The sequence below is a fragment of the Schistocerca americana genome, chromosome 5 (assembly GCF_021461395.2).
Source record: "Schistocerca americana isolate TAMUIC-IGC-003095 chromosome 5, iqSchAmer2.1, whole genome shotgun sequence".
NCBI lineage: Eukaryota > Metazoa > Arthropoda > Insecta > Orthoptera > Acrididae > Schistocerca > Schistocerca americana.
This window is the reverse complement of record NC_060123.1, coordinates 472,436,575-472,461,272: the sequence shown is the minus strand read 5'-3', so window position 1 is coordinate 472,461,272 and position 24,698 is coordinate 472,436,575. Positions and strand designations below refer to the sequence as shown.

The window sequence follows — 24,698 nt, the reverse complement described above, 5'->3', positions numbered from 1 at the left end:
GGGCACCTTGGACTGCTCATTCCCTAGAGGTACAACAACAATAGTGTATACTTCAAAGGATGCATCATTCCTTACACTGGAGGCCAGAGGGGTGCATTGTCATGAACAGATGCCACATTGAACACCTCCTGTAAACATGTGTTTATTGCAGAAAATGTGCATTTCTGGACCATGTTTACTCGACTTATCTCAGAAAGTATGCATTTCCAGACCCATGTTTATTGAACTTATTTTTCTTGTTTTGATGAGCACTACCATCTCTCAAAGTATAGAACACTTTTTTTTGCACACCCTGTATTTCCAAAGTAAAATTCATTTGCAAATAAGATAAGTATATGACAGTCTGAGTCATTTCTTTCTTCTCATATGGATTATCAAACTGTTGTGTTTATTTCAAAGAAGTCACATCAGGATTTATATTACTATCATTTAGTAGCTATATGGAATGTAAGCAAAATTGAGTACCTTCAGCTGCATATAACGACACAGTAAATTAGAGACACAATTCCTCATAGAACATCATCTATGCTAGAGACGATGTTTTGATGTAGAAAAGTTATGTGCAAACAAATATTTCTCATGGTGAATTTTATATTCCTCAGCAAGAATTTCCAGATCTGAAATGGTCAGATGTGGCACCAAAAGCAGGAGAAGGTTAACATTATAGGCAGTCTGCTTCTGAAAGAAAAATTAGGCGCACTTGATTCTCGAGAATATCAATTATCCACTGGCTGTAAGAAAGAATCAACAGAATACCTTAGACAAGATGCTTTTTAATATAATATTTGCAGATGAAGTATATATGGCACAACCAGAAGGTTTCAAAGACAATACAGATGGAGCATATCTCTTGAAACGAAGTATGTATTGACTCAAGCAAGTGTCACACTCCTGGAACAAATGTTAATGAACAAACTAGTCTACATCTTAAATCTCATTGAAATGTCTTCAGTTTCAAATAAAACCTCTTATATCTTGAAGTACAATCGATCAGTAGGAAAACTTGATCATTTCAGTAAGTTTGGTTCATGTTGCTATTTTCTTGTACACAAACATTGCGGTTTTTGGACAACATGTTGGCAACATCATTGACAAATATGGATTCACTGCCTGGATTTTTTCTGAAAGAAAGCAGTCTTGAGACATAAAGTAAAATTTAAGATGGATACAACTTGTAGTTTCCATGGCGATCATTTTGAATCTAATACTTCTTGGTGAGAAGTCCCAGATTTGAAACTGTTGAATTTGGTACCCAGAGCAGAAGAAGGCAAATATCATAGGCAGTCGGCTTCCAGAAGACAAATTAGGCGTACTTCATTCTGGAGCAAGTCAAGTATCAACTGGCTTAACAAACAACAACAAAATTCCTGAAAGCATATGCTTTTGATTGGTATAATTGAACATGAAGTATTTCTGGAACAACCAGAAGGTTTCTAAGATAATACAGGTCAAATGTTTCTCTTGAAGTGGAGTTTTTGTGGAGTCAGGCAAGCAATATGTTACTGGAAAGTAAGGTATTTGTCTTAACAATTCTACTTTGTTTTTATTTTTAGAGTTAGTCAATGTTCTGATAATGTAGGTCACAGGAACTATAAATATAACCTTTCCTTTACTGGCACAGCATTTAATTTTGTAAATAAACTTTCTTCTAGTGTACAGAACAGTCATTGCGTAATCATCGCGCCAATATGCACACATTTCATTTACAAACGATTTTAATCTGGGTCAAGAGTAGCTCTAAATCTCTAAGGGTACGATAAATTTTGTACTTCCACTCCACCATAATATCTACAGTCAATGACTAAAGCAAAAAGTTATTGTCATCACACTGAAATAAAAAGCACTTACAATATTGACTGGTCTGCAGTAATATAAAGTGCAGCATCTGCACACTCTCAGCACAATACTTTTAGAATCTGTTACGTTATTTCAGACGACACTGTGTTACTTTCTTACAAAAAAGTGATTATAAGGAATTGTTGAAAGCTAGAATGAGATTGCTACCTCGCAGTTTAGGGACATCTTGCCTCATTACAAGGTAGGATGTTTCAAACAGAATGTATGTATTTTGAATCCGTGTATTTATGAAACTGTAGACAGACAACTAAAAAACTTGTAATACATATTTATGAATCTCTAAATTTTAGGTTGCATATGTGTAATGTGTCTTCCACCAGAAACATGAAAAATATTACATCAATACTCGAATTCCTCCCATATGCAGGTAAGCATATCCATCAACATTCAAGTTACGGCAGTATAGATCTGGTTCTCCAACTCTTCTAGGTTGTATGGTAGTGTTTGTGCATAATCGTTATGCTCAATGAAACCCCATCACAGGGTGTCCAATCTGGTGACTGTGAAGGCCAACTGAAAAATTCAAAGTCCCTGACTATTTGATGCCCAGTGCAATGGCTCAGTGGAGTTCCATTCAGCTATTTACACACTTGGCGACTCTAATGATGAATTAATGAGATGTTGAAAAATGAAGTTGCCCTCACTCAGCTATGGAACAACCAGTTTTGTAACTTACCATTAACCATGTTTCCATTCAGGGCCACAGCTAAATCATTTGCGAACCTAGGCGAGAATTGAAAATTGATACCCCCTCTTTTTCACTACCATCATCTCCCTCATATCCTAAAATCCTCCATCACCACCTTTCAGTGGTACAACAATGCATATCTCCTACTGTACTTTTAAACTAAGGCGACCAGATGTCAGTAGTGGGACAAAGGGAGCATCACCCCACTCTGCATTGTTTTTTCAAGATGGCGGATCCAAGATAGTGGCCATATATGTGACAACATCGCACTGAAGTCATGGTGGGAAATTCAAATTTTGGCGGGAAAAAATAGGTCATTTGCACTAGTTCCACTGACCTAACTCCACCCAACCTGACCTCTGGAACTGGCGCCAAATTTTAAAAAAATGGCGGGAAATTCAAAGCTATTGGCAAGAATATCAAATTTTGTGTGTTCACCTTGCAGTTTGGAGACCAACTCAACTCGTTCATAACAAAACCACCAGAGGACACTGTTGTCCCTCCCCCACCACTTCTCTCCCCCTCCCCTCCCCATCTCGAAATTGGTGGGAAAAGAACTCTGTGCTGAGATTTCTGAAAGAATGGACATAAATGTTTTCTGTGTACTGTGTGTTCAATGGATGAAATGCTTGTGCTGGAGAAGGTATATTGGCTGTAATCATGCAGCAGAGGACTGTGTCCATAGCCACCTTCACGATGCTTGGAAAGCAATGATATTTGGTAAATGTACGAAGAAGGTGAATATGCTTCATCAAATAATGAAGATGCAGCAGAATGGGGCTAAGCTACAGTTTGCAACTCAGGCTGATAAATACGTGTGCTGGGGCTGTAGATCATTTGATAAAAGTCCAGTCAGTCTTCCGAAGCACAAGAGGCAAGACATTCATCCACTCTGGTGGAAGTATCCATGTGCACAATTGTGGAAATTCTGGTGATAAGCAGGGATGAATTTAGTAAGTGTACTGCATGCAGGCACACAACTGAGGACTGTATCCATAGCCTACTCCACAATGAGTGGAAAGAAAAGATAATAGATGAGCATATAAATAATGCCAATGCGATGGGAATGGGTCAAGATGCATTTCAGAACTCATGCAGATAGATGTTTCCGCTGGAACTGTTTATCTTTTTCGAAATTGCTAACACCTCACATCCACTTCACCCTGTTCACAATGAACCATAAGGGTTCACCTTGAGGTTTGGATACCAACTGGCCTAGTTCACATCATTATCACCAGAGGATGCTGTTGGCCCTCCCCTCCTCCCCTCCCCCCTCCCTTCCCACCTGTGATGGAATCCAAGATGGAGGCCCAGAAAAAAAAGACAGGGACCAATAGGAACACTGAATCTGATCACATGATTGGCTTCAGCCAATAGGACTGCAGTATCTGGTGACATCAGAGGAAGTATAGGGCGGGCTCAGTAACTCCACAGCCTCAGTCTCACTCAGTCGGCCAAAACCAGCAGAGGAAGAACCATGAAGCGTTAGCAGCAGCAGTCGAGATACAGCACAGCCCTGTATAACATCTTTGTCTGTAGTTAGCATTATTTTTGGTTGTTTGTTTTCTTGGTGTGTATGTGATACTTCCTCCTCCTTGTTCAGATGTAGCCTTCAACATGTAGCGACCATGTGTGATCCCGTGGCACACATTGCCCACATGCTGGAACAGAACAAGGAATTGTTATTGTCTGTCCCAATCATTGATTTGTGTGATGAGGATGTTTGGTCTGTTCCCAATGCCTCGAATGCCGCTGGTGGTCCTAAACAACAAGATGGAGGACAGTACTCGTCACTGACACATGTCCTGTCCCAGCAGAGCATACCTGTGGTAGTATAGTGACACAGTGCAGAGGCTGTGGATACGAAGGTACCAAGTGTGCCCATGTTTTTCAGTTCCACATGCAATTTAACTCCTAGCTGAATGAAACACGTAAATGTGGGTATAGAGGCATATCATTACTGGGGCTTGCATGTGAAGATAGTAATTGAAAATGCATTGAAGGCTGTTCAAGTGCCTATTTCTTAGTTCGGCTGTGATGAAATACACTCCTGGAAATTGAAATAAGAACACCGTCAATTCATTGTCCCAGGAAGGGGAAACTTTATTGACACATTCCTGGGGTCAGATACATCACATGATCACACTGACAGAACCACAGGCACATAGACACAGGCAACAGAGCATGCACAATGTCGGCACTAGTACAGTGTATATCCACCTTTCGCAACAATGCAGGCTGCTATTCTCCCATGGAGACGATCGTAGAGATGCTGGATGTAGTCCTGTGGAACGGCTTGCCATGCCATTTCCACCTGGCGCCTCAGTTGGACCAGCGTTCGTGCTGGACGTGCAGACCACGTGAGACGACGCTTCATCCAGTCCCAAACATGCTCAATGGGGGACAGATCCGGAGATCTTGCTGGCCAGGGTACTTGACTTACACCTTCTAGAGCACGTTGGGTGGCACGGGATACATGCGGACGTGCATTGTCCTGTCGGAACAGCAAGTTCCCTTGCCGGTCTAGGAATGGTAGAACGATGGGTTCGATGACGGTTTGGATGTACCGTGCACTATTCAGTGTCCCCTCGACGATCACCAGTGGTGTACGGCCAGTGTAGGAGATCGCTCCCCACACCATGATGCCGGGTGTTGGCCCTGTGTGCCTCGGTCGTATGCAGTCCTGATTGTGGCGCTCACCTGCATGGCGCCAAACACGCATACGACCATCATTGGCACCAAGGCAGAAGCGACTCTCATCGCTGAAGACGACACGTCTCCATTCGTCCCTCCATTCACGCCTGTCGCGACACCACTGGAGGCGGGCTGCACGATGTTTGGGCGTGAGCGGAAGACGGCCTAACGGTGTGCGGGACCGTAGCCCAGCTTCATGGAGACGGTTGCGAATGATCCTCGCCGATACCCCAGGAGCAACAGTGTCCCTAATTTGCTGGGAAGTGGCGGTGCGGTCCCCTACAGCACTGCGTAGGATCCTACGGTCTTGGCGTGCATCCATGCGTCGCTGCGGTCCGGTCCCAGGTCGACGGGCACGTGCACCTTCCGCCGACCACTGGCGACAACATCGATGTACTGTGGAGACCTCACGCCCCACGTGTTGAGCAATTCGGCGGTACGTCCACCCGGCCTCCAGTATGCCCACTATACGCCCTCGCTCAAAGTCCGTCAACTGCACATACGGTTCACGTCCGCGCTGTCGCGGCATGCTACCAGTGTTAAAGACTGCGATGGAGCTCCGTATGCCACGGCAAACTGGCTGACACTGACGGCGGCGGTGCACAAATGCTGCGCAGCTAGCGCCATTCGACGGCCAACACCGCGGTTCCTGGTGTGTCCGCTGTGCCGTGCGTGTGACCATTGCTTGTACAGCCCTCTCGCAGTGTCCAGAGCAAGTATGGTGGGTCTGACACACCGGTGTCAATGTGTTCTTTTTTCCATTTCCAGGAGTGTACATCATGCAGAGCGCTTCATCAACCAGCAGATAACCACAGAGTATTATCCAACAGGTACCCACCTAGAAATTCGCCTTACTGCTGTGACACTATCTATTACAACAGCGTATGATGACTGCACTATGTGTGAAATCGGATGACAAGTATGTTTATCTATGGCATGCCTCAGTTATGAACTTATATGATGCCAATACTGTGCTACACCTTGCATCAAAGAGACTGTGTTGATGGTTGCCAAGCATAGATTCCACATGCAATGGTGTTGTACGCTTTCTACGTAGAGTACGGAACAGTACCTTTATTTCTGCATCAACACAAAGCCAAAAGAGAAAGAATTTAAATGTACATGTGAAAAACCAGAATATTGTGAGGTACCCATTGGCTTGAAGGAGATACACCTAGGCTTTATTACATACCAAACAGCTTAATTTGGGAAATATTGCACAGGTGCAAAGAAGATCAAGAAAGAGACTGACAATTTTTTTATATATACTATATCTGATGTACGATATTGAAATAAATAATGTGTATATATTTTATTCCAGAGCTCTATCATTATAGGGCCAATCTGTTGGCTGTTTAATCCTATGTTGAAACTAGTATATGGTTGCTGAACAACAGCCAGGTTCAAAACAGCCAAGTATCATACTTATTAATATCATTATTTTCAATGATGTGTATATAATCGTGCAGCAGCAGACAATTGCTTAAGACACCTTCCCACCACTCTTTGTCAAACTGAATGATGTTATTTTTCATGGTTTTATATATATATATATATATATATATATATATATATATATATATATATATATATATATATATATATATATCTGTGTGTGTGTGTGCGTGTGAAAAGTAACTTCAGGGAATGATCAATGCATTAAATGAAATAGTTAATGACGTTGGTAAGAAAGTAACCAACTTAACTGAAAAGCTTGAGGTTATGGAGGGGATAAGAGATGGAGAGGTCGTTTTTATTGGGAAGGGAAACAGTTACATAATAAGGGGAAGAAGAGAAGATATATAAAGCCTCATACCGCAGAGATGCCTGATTAGTATACATCAAGATGTCAATGAAATGAAAAGTTATTCAGGTGCGGAAGGCCATCGGAGAGAAATTACAGTTGCTTAGTTTAGGACATACGGATTATCAGAAAACACCAAGAGAGACATTTAAGCCGGTTACTGTCACTCTCAGGCAGCCCTCAGCAAAAATAAAATCCACACGAAAATGATGGTGACTTGGTACATATCTCAAAACACAAGACAGCATTTGAGAAATCATACCTACTAAACTGGCCAATGGAGATATTTATAGTTACATCAGAACCAGATGTATTTCTCATAGAGAGAGTCATAAGACATCGAGGAAATAGAGCGCTAGTGGAAAAATTAATAGGGTTTAGGAATGATGAATTTCAAGCGATTTATGAATTGTGCACGTTTGCACTAAAGAAGGAGAAGAGTAGTGCCAGCCTGTGTGGCCGAGCGGTTCTAGGCGCTACATTCTGGAACCGCGCGACCGCTACGGTCGGAGGTTCGAATCCTGCCTTGGGCATGGATGTGTGTGTTGTTCTTAGGTTAGTTAGGTTTAAGTAGTTCTAAGTTCTAGGGAACTGATGATCTCAGAAGTTAAGTCCCATAGCGCTCAGAACCATTTGAACCATTTTTTGAGAAGAGTAGGAAGCAAAGGTGTTGGAAGTTCTGTATCCTGACAGCGATGTATGTAGCTAAAAACGTTCTGAAGCAGAAGGGAGAGGGAAGAAGAAGAGGACTGATTAAAGCACCTCTAGTTCCACCAGTACCCAAGACGTCTGGTAGTTTTCTTCCATTCCTCATCGCAGCCCTCTTTTCTCTCTTGGCGGTGGGATGTCTCGCTGGTGGTACTGCAACTATTGCTCCAACAGTCAAGAACGAGTAAAACTCCCAAGTGCAGTTAGAAGAAACGAGAAGACATAACTGCTTGATGGAAGCCGCAGCCATCGGGAAAGGACTATACTTGAAACTGTACCAGAAAGGGCTTGGTCTATTAATAAATAAAAAAAAAACCATTAGCAGTCCTACTAAATCGGGCACTCACAAATATTTATATACCTAAGTTTGTTAAAAATAATTCAACATTCCAAGATTCCATGGTATTTTGACGCCGGATACATTACCGAAGAATTATTTGGAAAACTGGTGAATGTGGTATTGTGAATTTAGATGTTGTTGGATGTCCCAGCACCCACTGGGTGTCATATTTTATGAAAGATACAAATATCGTCCACTATTTGGACTCATGTGCTGATCTGCAAGTGCCAGAAGAATTACAGCGATACTTCACTCGCAGAAGACGTGAGTTCTACAGTTTTCGGCGCTGTCAGGACTTTAATACACACCTCTGCAGACATCTATGCATTATGTTTCTCTTGACGTTTACAAAGAAGAAAAAGCACACTATATAAGAAGGAGCTTTAAACATTCCTTCATCAGTTGATCTTCAGATGCAATATCGTATACTTTGATTTTAAAAGAATGACCATCTGTATTATTTGCAAATGAGTTCCCATCAATTGATTTGAGCGTTTATGAATGGAGTATTGCATTGATTGGACTGGATATGTACAATAGCATTCCCAGATATTGCCGAAGCTACGAACATACAGCATCTGGATAATAATGATGAAAAAGATATTGCGAAACAGAACTTGGTGTATACAATACCGATGATTTAAACGAAGTCATAAAACAGGTAAAAGTATTGAGCTATGAGCAAACATCAATACGCTTAAGTCTGAAATAAGGACAGTGTATGCAACGATTGACTTTAACCTGAAAGGTTCAGTAGGCCGTCTACTGGGTTTCACAAAAGGACAGGTTTTGAAGAGGGTTCCTCGTAAATTTTACAAGTCGGATCAGACTGTAGACATAATGCATGTCAGCACAATCTAAGTCGAGTGTAACAAATTTCTGTCTCAACGACAGTCTGGTTCATACTATTTAGGAATTTTTCCCTCAGTTGCAACTGGATATAAGATTGCTGAGACTCCAACCAACGTAATATACCTTCCAGTGACACTTCAGACACTGGACTATTTGGAGTTGCTTATTGTGGAACAGAATAATCAAATTATTGACTTTTGCACTGAGGACATCATCGTATGATTACATGTATGGCAGGATGGGTGTACAACATTAATTCAGAGCACGCAATCCTCAGTATGCCACTTCGCTACCGAACCGCAAAGTGATAACATGTGGGAACTACGAGTTTCTTAAATCAGTTAGCTTGAAACCTCGCAATGACGTCCACGCTCAGCATAACCAGTCCAGTAGAGTAGGATGAGTGAATTATATGTCAGGAATACATCTTGCATAAACCTTATGCTTCAACCTCATTTAATAAGAATGATGAAATTAGGGTTGTCGCCCAGCACAAAGACGAGCTGACGCTTCCATGCAAGAGTTTCGTATATTTGGAGGGATCATTCAAGAAAACCAACGGCAATGATACAGTGGGATCCAAGCTTACACATAATGCCTTAACATTCCTGTTCCAAGAGATACGCTGTGATCTCAGTGGATCTGAGGTCGACCATACACGCAATGTCGGCGATCCAGAGGATAGAATAGTTGCAGAGTATAAGCGATTTACTGCATGCATACCACTATAAATTCTTATGAGGTACTTTGAGGACATGAGACAGATTATTATGAGCGCTAAACAGGAGCTAATTCTGGTACGGAGTGCACGGACAATAACTCATACATTCAAGGAGCTCAAGAGGAGAATATGATCACAATCAGCAAGATAATATGGAAAATGGCTCACATCAGTGTATCAGACAAGGAGAGATTTGAAGCTTGTAAAAGTTTTGAATTCTGGTACATACCTATCATTAAAATTCCGCTCTTGGGAGGTTTTCGAGTACCTAGTGCTACTTACTGGAAGCAGACAAACATGGGTTATTAAAACCTGTTCTCAGCTAGAGATGCCTAGATTCATTGTACTTGCATTTTAGACTGATAGGAAAGGGAATATAACAAATGATTCCATTGTATTTGACAACTGCAAGTTAATTAATGCCAGAGTCTACCTGAGTTAAGAATTTTACCCATATGACAATTTACTCTTGCAGTAGAAAGAAAATGTATATGGTTTAGCATATGACATGTATGCAGGTTTTCATGCATCTTACAATGAAAATGCTAAAGAAGGAGGAGGATGTCTACTCAGTCAATGGATATTTAAGGAGCTATCATCGATCATCGTAAGAGACTGCTCAAAACTGAACAAGATAATTAAATCTGGAACAATAGAAGTACAAATTGAATTTGAATCTTTAGCAGTTTTCCCAGAACATACTGCAACATATGCTGTAGTTATACATATCCATGTGATTAACTTCTGTCCATTCACCATTGTTGTGCAAAAAGCGATATATATGAACAAGTGCTGCACCATACTCATATCTCAAGGTGTGAATATCATGCAGACGTTCAGGGTTTCTATGATGGTGAGAGTAGACAGCTCATATTTAAAGATGTTGAACTAGTTCATACACATAAGGTGCCAGACTAATAGAGACATTCAACAAACAATGCATCACCATTCTTTCAAGGATTTAAAGTGTGCTAAAAGAGTGGAGAGGGGTTAACACATTTCTACCATAGAATTCACTTGTATGATCCTGGTGAATCCTATAAAGATATGACGATCTCGCTACGATTGTTCGACCACACGGATACCATCATCTATGTGAAGGTGAAGGAGAAGATCGCATGGATGCATCGAATCTTCAAGTTTGCTGCTGTTGAAGACCTGGAATTCTACAGGTGTTCTGCTCTCCATCGACTCAAGAAGAAAATGTGTAAAAATAGTGTTGTTGTGTCTGTTTCTGAAAATATAAAACTACTTGGATGAGAAATAACTTAATTTTTACCTCACAAGATGTGTATGATTTCTATTCACCCATTTCCCACTTTGACAGTATACAGTGTTGTCCAGATACTATGTCTGTGGTTTTCTTCAAGCACTTGTGATATAATTTCAGACATATTTACTACATGTCTTTGTAAGTGTACATGGTCACATACCTTCTGTTCCCATAAGTCAGCTTGTGCTGTATGGTAGGCTTCCATCCAACCATTCTATATATTACGTTATCGATCATCTTAAACTTCACTTCCTTAATAGCACTCATCTTCAGAAAAGCTAATGTCATTTGTATTATCCACATCTTTTATATATACCCAATACAATAGGGGATAGGCTGTTTGGAGATAACAACAACAAAGATGTATGGTAACGGTAGTTTTTTGTTTATTCTGTTCACACAGATACAATTCAATTTTTGAGATACAGTTCAGTTCTTGAGATACAGTTTGACTCTGGTATTTCAATGCACGGGGTACTTTTAACTTACATGCTAGAACAGTATCACAGGTTCCGAATTTTTATTACAAATTTTTTAAGAGTAGCACTGAATAAAATTCTTTAAGTTTTTCCAGATATATAAATCTATGCTAAAAACTAATAACAGATACTTTTTTTACTACCACAGCTAAATTCCACAGTCCCAATATCATAGGCTGAAGAGTAATTCTGATGGACTGTGAACATTTAGAAACTAATGAGTCTTGGACAGCTACTGGCAGGTGAAACTAAAAACTGTTCTATTTACATGATTCACATGGCATGTATATATAAAAGGTTTATGAATAAATAAATAAACAAATACTTTTTTGTTTATGCTTTTGTTTAGATTTTTAAAACTTTTTTAAACTTTTTTCACACACATGGTGTGCATATATATACACACACACATACATAAATATACATTTCTTTTACTTGTTTTATGCTTTCTCCCACACATTGTGTGCATATACTTGCGTACAAAGTACATATAAATAAATATTTACATGAGACACACACACAAAATTACTTACACTAGGAGATAAATGTGTCAGAGTAGTATACTCTGCACACACACACACACACACACACACACACACACACACACACACACATTCACTCATTCTCTCCCTCACACTCAATCAGAGTACCCCACTCTTTCTCTCGCTACAAGTGAGTAGTGTGAGTGGGGGAGAGGAGCTTCAGTCCAATTATCACAAATAACCCTTTTATCGTTATGAGGCGGCAGCCCGATTTTAGACTGCAGCAAAGTGTACACCTGATGTCCTCTCGATCGAATACTAGTTTGCTGTACCATATGTAGTGGCTGCAGTGCAGCATCACGAACACCACTGCACTGGCACTGCAAATAGTCTTCGATAGCGAGAGCTCTCTGTTGATGCAATACAACACACACCCTTAGCCCATCTCTAGGTGCCACCTTCCAATGTGCGATATGCATACATTTTTGATCGCAGACCCACCAACTTCACAATCGACAATCCATTCACTTCATTTTTCATAAGGCCGATAACCTTCTTGCTCTGTGGAACAGTACCCTAAGGATTATCGGCCATGTATGAGGAATCGCAAACTCTTAATGTAAGCAGTGCATGTGGTGTTTGAATAGGTCTAGTATGTACATCCCCACACAAATAGGTTTTGTGAACTCCGCGGCAGTCTTCACTATCTCCACAGCAACAAATTTCTTATTGAATGTGGCGACCTGCTTAGGATTCGGCCTGGCGATGCATTTTCTTACGCCATAACGCCCATCTCATTCGCTTCCAATTAAAATACCATACTGTTCCCTCAAATTAACTATCGTTTTGCAGAAAATTAAATTATTAGTATATGAAAACCTTTCTCAATGTTACAAGTCGCTGATGCTCTCTGTCTCGTATTCAACTAGGGGGGACTACTTGAAGGAGATAGTCCAGGTGATTCTAACCAGCTCTATCTCCAAGCTGAGAAACTTCTGGAGATTACAAGAAAGATAAATGTATCTCCAATCAGTCCCCAGCATTGTCATCAGTTTTTGGAGTGGAGCCTTCTCGCAGAACTAGTTGCTCTGGACACAGCAGCAGATTGGCTTGCACAGCATACAAACTAATAGGGTGAGTTCTACCTCCACCACACACCCTATATCAGAATCAACGGCCATACCTCCCATTGATTTTTCCACCTAATCCCTTGTATTCATCTCCGGGCACCAATCGAAAATCACCAACTGGTAGCGATTGTTGCATGGAGTGACCGCATAAGTTGTTTAGGTCGAAGTACACAATATAATTCGAGTCATGTGATACATTGAACCTGTCACACATCTGTGGGTTATTTGTCTTAGCATGCCTATGGGCACATTGGCAAAGTCTGCCACGGATCTCTCACACAAAGAAGAGAAGCATGTCAGCGTTGATCAATAATTCTATGCTGCATTTCGTTTTCTTGAGCGTTGCTTCCCAAGACAACCCAGGTGCTACGTAATAAAAGATGGGTTCCAGAGAACATATGGTCATGCATAGACTCCATAATTTCTCGAAAATTATGTGCACAGCTGTGTCTATGTAAAGCCATGCATACTCTGCTAAAGTGGAGGCGCTGAATTCCTTGTAGACAGACATGCTCATACTTTGTATCAATTATGACATCGCCTGTACAGTTGCTGGAGACTGCAGTTATGTCCCGTAGCGTGGTTTTATTGTGTTTTGCCATACTATCCACATACTCGTATGAGAAAACCCATTTCCAAATCACAAGCTGAAACTTTTCCTCCTCCAGAAATGCAGCTTGAGTGATACGCATATCCTCCCGAGATGTGGTGCCTGCATAAAACGTAGCGTGTCAGCGTGAAGCAGAGCGCAATTCTCGGCGTCATTCGTTTGTAGAGTGAAATATATTTCTCAGCCATCTCAGGCAGCACAAAGACCGATCTTTCTCCATGCCGAAATCAGCCGAGTGCTCAACAAGAAATTGAACGTCATACCCACTTAAAGCATGGAAGAAAACGGGTATGTCCCTTGGTAGTTGGTACTTAAAGTTGCACGTATTATGAGCTGCGCCATTGAACTTCCTGTAAGATGACAGTGATCCCTACAAGGAGTTTCTGCTTTTCTAACAAACAGCAGCCTACAAATATGACAGCCAACGGCGTTACTGTACAAATCTTCATTCTTCTTCGATTTGGTCATGGGAACGTTGTCGCTGTAAAACTTATCAACCTCCCATGAAAGTTTTACAAGCTCAGTGAGCAGCTCAAATGGCCGGATTATCCTTGACATAAGATTAGTAGCGGTCTAAGACTCGAATCACAGAACAAATCAATTTGGTACGCTGCCACATATGGTACGTATTTTTCTGTAAAGGTGGTATGTGAGACTGTAAGGTCACCTTCGCAATGTGTCACAGGAGTGAGGAGGTATTCAAAGTCAGCATACGCTACGAACAGACTTCGCTCCTGATGGTGAGCATATTAAAACTTTATGAATTTGTCTTCCTCAGTACACATAATAACATGCACCAGGGCCTTGGAAGCACAATCTACTATATGCTTTGGTAATAACTTGTCTGAGTAAAAGGCACTGAGGCACCTAAAGCAAATAAGCCGTTTTCCATTGCGCTTACTCAGTTAGGCGGAAAGGAGATAGGACATGTCTTTAATCCATACGTAATGCTGACAATCACCTTCAGAGAAGAGCAGCATGTTGCCATGCATCTTATGCACACCAACTGATTTTGAAAAATGGAGGGGGCCAACGACTATACGCTTGTTCTGCTCATCTGACTTGCATTTCTCCAGGCCATATACATAAACCAATATTTCGGTATTCTGACCCTCAAATTTAAATATGTCCTGGATCTTGATGGGGAACTTGATACCATCAAAGCTATAATACACCCGAAAATTATCACCTACACAGTATGTACCAGGACACTCAGGATGATCTCTGTAATTGTAATTTCTCTTGCAAGCCAGGACTGACCATGCAAAACTAGCCCGATCGGTTTTATTTTCGACATAAATGCATGCTTGATATAGCTGGACCCTCCATTTACCGGATTATAGACACGTATGTGGATGTCCAGGTGTAATATTCGGCTGAGTGCTTTAGCTGACCCTCTAATTTCCATCTCGGATAATCGGGCCAGTATAGCTCTCAAGGTGGATTCACGAAAGCACTCGGCGATTGATGTGCTCCGCGTTATCACGCCATTATCCCCCCAAAGGTAATGAAGACTATTCTCTTCAGTACCAGAGGCAACTTTGGGGGATGTGACAACCCGATGCACAGCACCACAACAAAATTAATGGTGGGATACCACAGATCATTTACTACTTTGAGGAGCTCTGTTTCCATGACATGAGAGCACACTGTTAGAATCCCAACAGGAACACATTGCCCTCCTGCTGGAGTCTCGACGCTTCTGAATGAGATTCGCTCCTCAAAGGCGTCCGAAATCACCGAGTATTCTAACTGTGGTATGGTGTCACTGATCTGATGTCCTTCACGAAAAGGGATGGGAGACAGAACTGCCACTAGCCACAGGATAATCTCCATTGCTAATAATAGTAATACTAGGGGAAACTAGGGGCTGATGAGGTCCATCCTGTTGATGATGGAGTCAGCGAGGTGCACAAGGATATGCCGTGAGGCACACGTACCTTTTGTTGCCAGCGATGATTCTGACGAGACTGAGAAGGAGGACGAGGTGGCGCTACTGGGTCAGGGCAGTGAGAACAGCCTGGCTGTATTGACAGCTCCCGATACTGCTGTTACTGCTGTAGGCCCTGCTTTGGTGAGGAAGGTTTAGCCACCACTGGTACCTGCAGCATGGTGTGCTGCAGCTGTGGAGATGTGGCTGCTGTAGAATAGAGAGAGAATAACGAAAAAAAATTAAGTACCAAGTTCCAGGCATTGCATGCTGCTAGTGTAAGGAAAGTAAGAATGCAGACGATTGCATTGTTATATAAGTAGAGTGAGTAATTATGCTTTGGGTCCACAGTGTGGGCATTTCAGCAACATTGTAAGGCATGTGTACCACCCCTTCAGGACAGTCATCCTCCTCTAAACGTGCCAGATTACCCTGTCATTGCAGCTTTCCTTTACCCATTCGCGTTTCTCATCCTTATCAGAATCGATATGGTGTCTCCAATCAATCCCGCTTACTATAACAAAAATATATGTATACAGATTTGATAGAGAAGAAGAAAAATCTCCACAAACAAACAATTAGAATTCCTCTTTCCATTTACAGAGCTGCTGTGATGTCTGACTTGGTGCTGGAGATTGCTGCAGTTGGTGAATAGTTTCCAGCTGCCTGTCTGTGAAGTTTAATCGGTCTAGAATTGTTACTGTAACAAGACGAAACAGTTTTTTTAATTACTTAGCTACTACTTCATAGATATTTCTTTTTTCTGTACCTATGCGACTGTTAGCGCTGAGTGTTCGCTGCTGGAGGCGGCCCCACAGCATGTGGCTGGTGTATTTTTTCAGCCTCCACCATTGTCTGCAACCCAAGTTACATTTGCGGCATATGAGCTATAGCAAGAACAAGCATGAAATTAGAAACAAACCAACGATACAAAAACAAATTACAAAAACAAAATAATACTGCTATCATGAAAATTTTTTAAATACTCACGTGGCAAGTTCTAGCTGTAAGCTTTCCACAGAAGGTTGGACCTCGAGAGGGAGAATTTGTTGTGTTCCAGCCTCCCATCTGTCCTCGCAATCTGGGATAAAATCCTGGAGTTACGCTGTAAAACAACGCAAAGAAACTGAATTACCGACGAGAATTTTTTTAACACACTAAATGTTTCCCGAATTCTACACCATACTCACAAAAACCAATTATACTTAAGTGGTAGTTCGTATTCTTCTTCTACAACTCTACATCTACATCTACATACATACACCGCAATCCACCATACGGTGCGTGGTGGAGGGTACCTTGTACCACAACTAGCATCTTCTCTCCCTGTTCCACTCCCAAACAGAACGAGGGAAAAATGACTGCCTATATGCCTCTGTACAAGCCCTAATCTCTCTTACCTTATCTTTGTGGTCTTTCCGCGAAATGTAAGTTGGCGGCAGTAAAATTGTACTGCAGTCAGCCTCAAATGCTGGTTCTCTAAATTTCCTCCTTAGCGATTCACGAAAAGAACGCCTCCTTTCCTCCAGAGTCTCCCACCCGAGTACCTGAAGCATTTCCGTAACACTCGCGTGACGATCGAACCTACCAGTAACAAAACTAGCAGCCCGCCTCTGAATTGCTTCTATGTCCTCCCTCAATCCGACCTGATAGGGATCCCAAACCCACGAGCAGTACTCAAGAATAGGTCGTATTAGTGTTTTATAAGCGGTCTCCTTTACAGATGAACCACATCTTCCCAAAATTCTACCAATAAACCGAAGACGACTATCCGCCTTCCCCACAACTGCCATTACATGCTTGTCCCACTTCATATCGCTCTGCAATGTTACGCCCAAATATTTAATCGATGTGACTGTGTTAAGCGCAACGGTACTAATGGGGTATTCAAACATTACGGGTTTCTTTTTCCGATTCATCTGCATTAATTTACATTTATCTATATTTAGAGTTAGCTGCCATTCTTTACACCCATCACAAATCCTGTCCAAGTCATCTTGTATCCTCCTACAGTCACTCAACGACGACACCTTCCCGTATACCACAGCATCTCTACGTCGTTTGCCACTGACGCTGATGCTACTCGATGTCACTGAACGTTTAATTATAGACAAACTGATGCACACAACTAAGGAGCAACTACACAGGCGAACTGACGATGGCAGAATTAGGGTGGGTGTGGAGGGGGTTGGATTTATATTGACACACTGATGTGGGGCGAACCAATCAGCAAGGGCGGTTGATGAAAAGTCCTGAACAGTATTTTCCGGAGCCAACAGGAGTGTAGCATTCCTCCCCACCTGCAGATGAATGCTGATCTGAGCAAGCAGGACAAGTTGAAGCTGATCTGTTGGTCACGGATTTCGTGCGCTTTTGCATGTGGCTTCTGGAGCACTCTGTAAAAACCAATTTGTTCCACTGATCCATTCTTTGTGCTGGACGCACTCGTCGATGCGCCGGGAAGCCTGCTTCCGGTATCGGGTTCACTCACTTGACGGAAGCGCAGCTTCAAGGGTCCTGCATTGTGACCATGCCTCATGCAGCAAACTATCGTGATAGCGTATTTAACAATATTTTTACGTGGTGTAGTATCGTCTTCAGAGTTTTGACTTAGTGTATTTCCGCTCATTTATGTTACTTTCAATTTATAAACAATATTCCTGCGTGATATATTTTCGAGTGTATTTGCATTCGTTTATTTTTAAGGGACGTATTTCCATTCCACGTGCACATGGAAAGGTAGAGCAGTGTTCTGTGTGTGAGTGTATTTGAAATAAATTGTTTTAAAGCAAAATTTGCAAATGTATTTAGGTATCAAACACTTTATCTAATTTGTTTACCCGCTCAAATATTCCAAAGCAGTGTCGATCTGTAGTTTTAATTAATTTTTCCTACTGTGAACTCCGTCCCGACAGATCGCTTAACGATTTGTTTATGAAACACCTTGAACCAAACTACTGAGCAGCGATCTTCTTGAAAGCGTATTTACAGCCATATTCAATTGTATTTAATAATTCCTGAAGCAGCTCGTGCTCAAGGACAAGGAAAGGCTACGGAATTTCCCACAAAAGCAAGCGAAATGTCTCACTGAGGAACGCTGGGAGGTTTCACAAGTGTGTCAAAACCCGCCGCAATCTGTTTAAAGTCTGTGTTCGAGTGTGGAGATATTCTTCTGAATAAAAGGTGTAATTACATTGCAAATTGTTGACATATTCTTGCTTCATCTGCAAACCTCTCTCTCTGCGTGCAGTGGTACATTTAGTTGATGTGACATTTTCAAAATATGTATGTAACAATATTCCATGTATTGCTTAAACACCAGATTTAATAACTCCTGACGCAGTTTGTATTAATTGAGAAGAAGTATCTATGGGCCAGAAAGAAAGATAGTATACCTAGTTGTAGGGGGAAGGCTGAGGTATTTCCAGGGAGACAGGAAATGCTTAGTGCAGCCCTGCAGCTACTGCATGACGGTGCTGCGTGCCCAGTGCATGGCTACTTACAGCGACCACGACACTGGTGGGAAGCGAGAAGTGAATATTTAGCGTGATTTATGACAGTGTAATTACGTGGTTCCTTTCGCCATCGGAATAAAAAAATAGTACTGCAATTGTTTAACATTGCCTAAATTGTTTTAACATCAGCATCAGTTTCGAGCTGTATTGCGATTTCAGAAATAAATGAACGATATTCTTAAGCAGTTTGTTTAAACAATGCCTTGTGGATGTTATGTTAGCCTATCATTGTGAGGTCTTCCCAGTCCAACAGCTGAACACAGGCAGCGAATTTCCTATCAGGTTCCTGATGGAGGTGGGGAGGGGAGGGGAGGGAAGGGCAGAGGGCATGGGGGATGGCCAACTGCGCCCTCTGAAGCTAGTGTTGTCTACTGCATTAGTTGGTGTCAGAACTGCAAGGTGAACACACAAAATTTGATATTCCTGCCAATAAAATTGAATTTCCCTAAATTTTGTGAATTTCCCGCCATTTCCAGGGGTGGGGGTGGATGGAGTAAGTTTAGTTGACCCATTTTCCCGCAAAAATTTGAATTTCCCACCATGACGTCAGTGCCATACTTATTGCCGCCATCTTGGATCCGCCATCTTGAATACGTGTGACAACAATGTAGAAGGGGTGACGCTTTCTTTGTCCCACTACTGATGTCCTTATTTTCTGGGGACAGTACTCAGTTTACATGCTTTGTCCTTATACCTTTAAAACTGATTAAGAACCACAATTATCCACAATTTCTTATTTTGTGCCCTCAGTTTTCAAATTTCCCAAAGTAATTGAAATGGGAAGAATGTGTTAAATATTTTAAGCTCGAACTGTACTCAATATACCAGAGCAACTAGATTTGTTTATGTAATTGCAAGAAAATGGACTAATGAAAGTATAAAACTATTTCCTGGTGCAAACGAAATTATCCTTGAATTTAGAAATTATGCTATGTGCCTACTGATGGGAGACATGCCAAAGTATCAGATTAGGTCATCAGGATAATCGCTGTGCTATTTCGTTTCTGTTTTAATTTAAATATTTTTAGAATGAGGAATAAATCTCATCTTTTTCAGCAACAACTTTCATCAAAGTAAGTAAAGACTTACAAAGTAATTTAATCATGAGCTTTTGAAAACAATTAAGTGCTTTAATTTTTCCTCTTTTTCATTTTTTGTCCTTAATTGCTCAACTTTTCACTGTTTGATTTGAAATTAATTTTTTCTGCACTTTGCAATTCCTAAAATTTTCATCGGAAAAATGACAGTGGCCAGGACTCTTTCCTTTATGTACATATCCTGTGTCTAGAAACTGTTGATCCTTTCTGTGTATGGGCCATTCATTTGGAGGATCGGTTTATTACCTCAGCATAAACTTTACTGCACTCTGATCATGGAATTACCTTTGCAAACTCGAGAATACAAAATGATTTGTGCTATGGAGTAGTCATTTTGCAACATGTGTTGGTAGCCAAGCAAACAGAATACAACCGACATCTAGCAGCAATGAATGCAAACTAGACATTGTATACATTCTTCTAATAGCTCAGCTGTGCTTCAGTGCTCGTTAGTTTTGGCAACATAATACTCTGTAATACATATATTCTTTTGTTAACACGCTGTGTTTACTAATTTAGTTGAGGAGTAAACCCATTCAACTAAATATTTAAGGATTATAATTACAAATAGCTTAAATTGTAACGTTCACATAAATAATGTTGTGGGAAAAGCAAACCAAAGACTGCGATTTATTGACAGAACACTTAGAAAATGCAACAGGTGTACTAAAGAGAGTTCTTACAATACACTTGTCTTGCTTCTTCTGGAGTATTTCTGTAGGGTGTGGGATCCACATCATATAATTGGCAGAGGACACTAAAGAAGTTCAAAGAAGAGCAGCTCGTTCTATATTATCGTGAAATAGGGGAGAGAGTGCCATATATATGATATGCAAATTGGAGTGACTATCGTTAAAACGAAGCCGGTTTTCGTTGTGGCAGGATCTTCATCTAAAATTTTAATCAAAGATTTTCTCCTCAGAGTTTGAAGATATTTTGCGGGTGCTCACATATATAGGGAGGAACGATTACCATAATAAAATAACAGAAATCAGAGCTTGTACACCGAGCGAGGTGGCGCAGTGGTTAGACACTGGACTCGCATTCGGAAGGACGACGGTTCAATCCCGCGTCCGGCCATCCTGATTTAGGTTTTCTGTGATTTCCCTAAATCACTCCAGGCAAATGCCGGGATGGTTCCTCTGAAAGGGCACGGCCGACTTCCTTCCCCATCCTTCCCTAATCCGATGAGACCGATGACCACGCTGTCTGGTCTCCTTCCCCAAACCAACCAACCAAGAGCTTGTACTGAAATGGTAGAGAAATAGCTTGAAGGTGACTCAGTGACTCGATTAACTGGATCAATTGTTGTTGCAAGTCATCAGGATAATCGAAAATCTGTATAATTGAATGTCTGAAGAGAAGCTGTTTTTTTATTATAAACTGTAGAAGCCTACTCTTTGGCACCCATTTATGTTCATCTTTTCTGGTACATAATCATATGGTTATATTTCTAAGATTAACACATAATGTTAGGTATTTATTCAAAACAACAAAAACAAATTAAACTAATTAAAATCAGAAAAAACAATGTTTATTTAGATATTTTCTTAAAATTACTTAAATATTACAACCTTAATCATGAAATACGTAACAAAAGTCACATTGCACAATCACTGTAGTTTAATTTTGTTTTAAATATCTGGCAATTGTCATATGATGCAAACAGTTGCTTCTCTTCATTCCTGCTACATCATGAATTTATTTTAATTGTAGGTAGCTTACAGTATCACATTCCAGTTTTTTTTCGAACTATGTGAAAGCTGTTCCAGGGCTTGCAGTGCTTCTGATGCGATGGTCCTGCATCATTTTCTGCATCTACGTTTTCTTCTGTTTCATCTTCTTGCATTCCTTGCTGTTTGATTGCTTGCAATATGTTTTCATCAATTTCATAATCTGACATGATCTGAAAACCTTGATCATGACTATCACAAATGATTTTTTTTTCAAATTTATTTGACTTCAGTACAGTAGTCAAGCCATAGTCACAGTAAATTACAGAAAGTTTACATGACTAGTTTCGGTGAAGCTCAGGCAATATTATCAAATGAAACAAGTCTGAAATAGTTTGCTATTAATTACGAGAACCTGAAATACAAGTAACATCTAGCTGCAACACTTTGGTAATGGGAAACAATAGTGTGAATTTATCATGTTAAATTAAATATAATTATGCAATAATGGCAAAGAAACAACATCATGGCAATTGGTCGCTGTGGAGTCTTTATGTAAATGGAACCTTAAAATCTTAGTGTCTTATATGTTGGATTAGGACTGGCATTGTCCAACTATTTGTGTAACGAACCTAACAAGTGCTAATTGCACTTGCAGTTAACATTTTCACGTCATACTTGAGCTGTGTTTGGTTCAGAATGTATCAGGACTGCAAAAATTAATAAGACAAGATTATTATCATGTAATTTTCTTTATGCAAGTATTTGAACATCATATACGATGTTAAGATGTTCATTTTCTGTATAGATAAAGGCTCCACAGCGAGCAATTGCAATGATGTTGCTTCTTTGCCATTGCTGCATAATGATATTTAATTTAACATGATAAATTGACAGTATTGTCTCCTATGACAAAGATGTTGTGGTTAGATGTTACTTATATTTCACGTTCTCATAATTAATAGCAGACTTATTTTATACTTGTAGAATTTGATAATGTTGACTGAGCTTTGCCAAAATTTCTCATGTAAACTTTCTGTAATTAACTGCAACCATGGCTTGACTACTGTACTGAAGTGAAATAAATTTGAAAAAACTTACATTTAGTCGCACTCCTTAAGACAGTCATGTCAAATTACAAAATATCACAAATGGGCCACTCTTTCATATCTTTCATTTCCTGGCATATTTGTATATTTGTCTTAGCTCTTTTTTATCCTCCAAAACAGAATCATCGATTTTGGTCATTGAATTTTCATGCTCCTATTTTACTGTTCTGTTCCAACCTTTTTTCATTGCATTTCCTTGCAATAACACCCCATGCATCTTCAACCACATAACAGCACTCCATTAAATTCATTTGCTTGAAAAATGGCAAACTACTTCTACGTTACTGTCATCAACAGGTAACAATCTAGGTAAAAGCTATTATTTATAAGGTGGTTTTAGTGTTTCCACTAGATAGGCTGTAATTAAATTATAACAGCATATGATGAATGAGTTTTATTTATTGAAAAAAGAAGGCACTTAACAACTGAATACACAGAACATTTGCTAGAGAATAATGCAAATATATGCAGAGGAATAAAAGATTGTGCAGCAGTGAGATGCATCAAAGATAGTAACACACAGCAGCTGTATCAGATCCTGCAATATACCCTATTTCTGTCATAGATATGGCAACACATTTTTGCCTGCGAGATATCCATATAACTGGACCAATGGTCAGTACATTGACATAGCTCGTTGTTGAACGGCGAGTATCGTTATCTCCAGTAAAATCAGGATTTGAATAAAAATGAAGTTTAAGCTTATTACCACAGGATTTAAAACCTTTTCCTCTTGTACCTTTAAGGTACTTTAGGATGTGTTTATCTGCAGTCCAGTGCTCAGGTTCAGGGTTGTTAAGAAACCGACTTATTTGACTGAAGAAAGACATTATATCAGGTCTTGTCACTGTGGCAACAAACATCAATCCACCTACAGCCACATGAAATGGAATATTTTCCATAGATTTCTTATCTTCATTCGCCGGGCACTGTCCTAAATACAGTTCTAAACTGCAGTCAGTGGATTTTGCATAGGGCTTGCAACTGTTCATGTTGAATGTCTCTAAGAGGCCACTAATGTAGCCATTTTGGCAGACAAATAGTTTTTTACTTTCATGATTTTGCTTGATTTCCAATCCTACAAAGTACCTGGGATTGTCAACCACAATCTCTAAATGAGTTTTGAATTCTTCAAATACTTTATTTGTCGTTGCTGTTGATTTACTCATGATTAGTCCATCATCAACAAAAATATCCAAAACACTCTTTGGCCATCAACTTGAGTACAAAATACACAATTCTCTGCATGTAGCTATTTGAAATCAAAATACTTAAAAAACTGAACAAGTTTTTGATTCCAACATCTAGGAGACTGCTTCAGTTCATAACGTCTTCTGTTTAATTTGCTGACTAAATTTGCGTTTTGACTAATGAAATCCTCAAGCTGTTTCATGAATAAATCTTCTTGAAAATCAGCATTGAGAAAAGCAGTTTTCACATCAGATTGTTTCAAAAAAATGGTTCAAATGGCTCTGAGCACTATGGGACTTAACATCTGTGGTCATCAGTCCCCTAGAACTTAGAACTACTTAAACCTAACTAACCTAAGGACATCACACACATCCATGCCCAAGGCAGGATTCGAACCTGCGACCGTAGCAGTCGCATGGTTCCGGACTGCACGCCTAGAACCTCTAGACCAATGCGGCCGGCAAATTGTTTCAAATCTATGTCATACGCTTCTGCCAAAGCCAAAAGAATGCGAATTGATCCATTCTGAACAGCAAGTGAAAAGT

At 40.4% G+C, this 24,698-nt stretch overlaps 1 protein-coding gene across 1 annotated transcript; it reads right to left on the bottom strand.

Moving 5' to 3' along the window:
* Window positions 1–23,465: 23,465 nt before the first annotated feature.
* On the bottom strand, window positions 23,466–24,131 carry LOC124616454 (secreted RxLR effector protein 161-like). The gene has a single exon (XM_047144763.1). It carries the CDS (start codon window positions 24,129–24,131, stop codon window positions 23,466–23,468), a length of 666 nt encoding a protein of 221 aa, XP_047000719.1.
* Window positions 24,132–24,698: the final 567 nt, after the last annotated feature.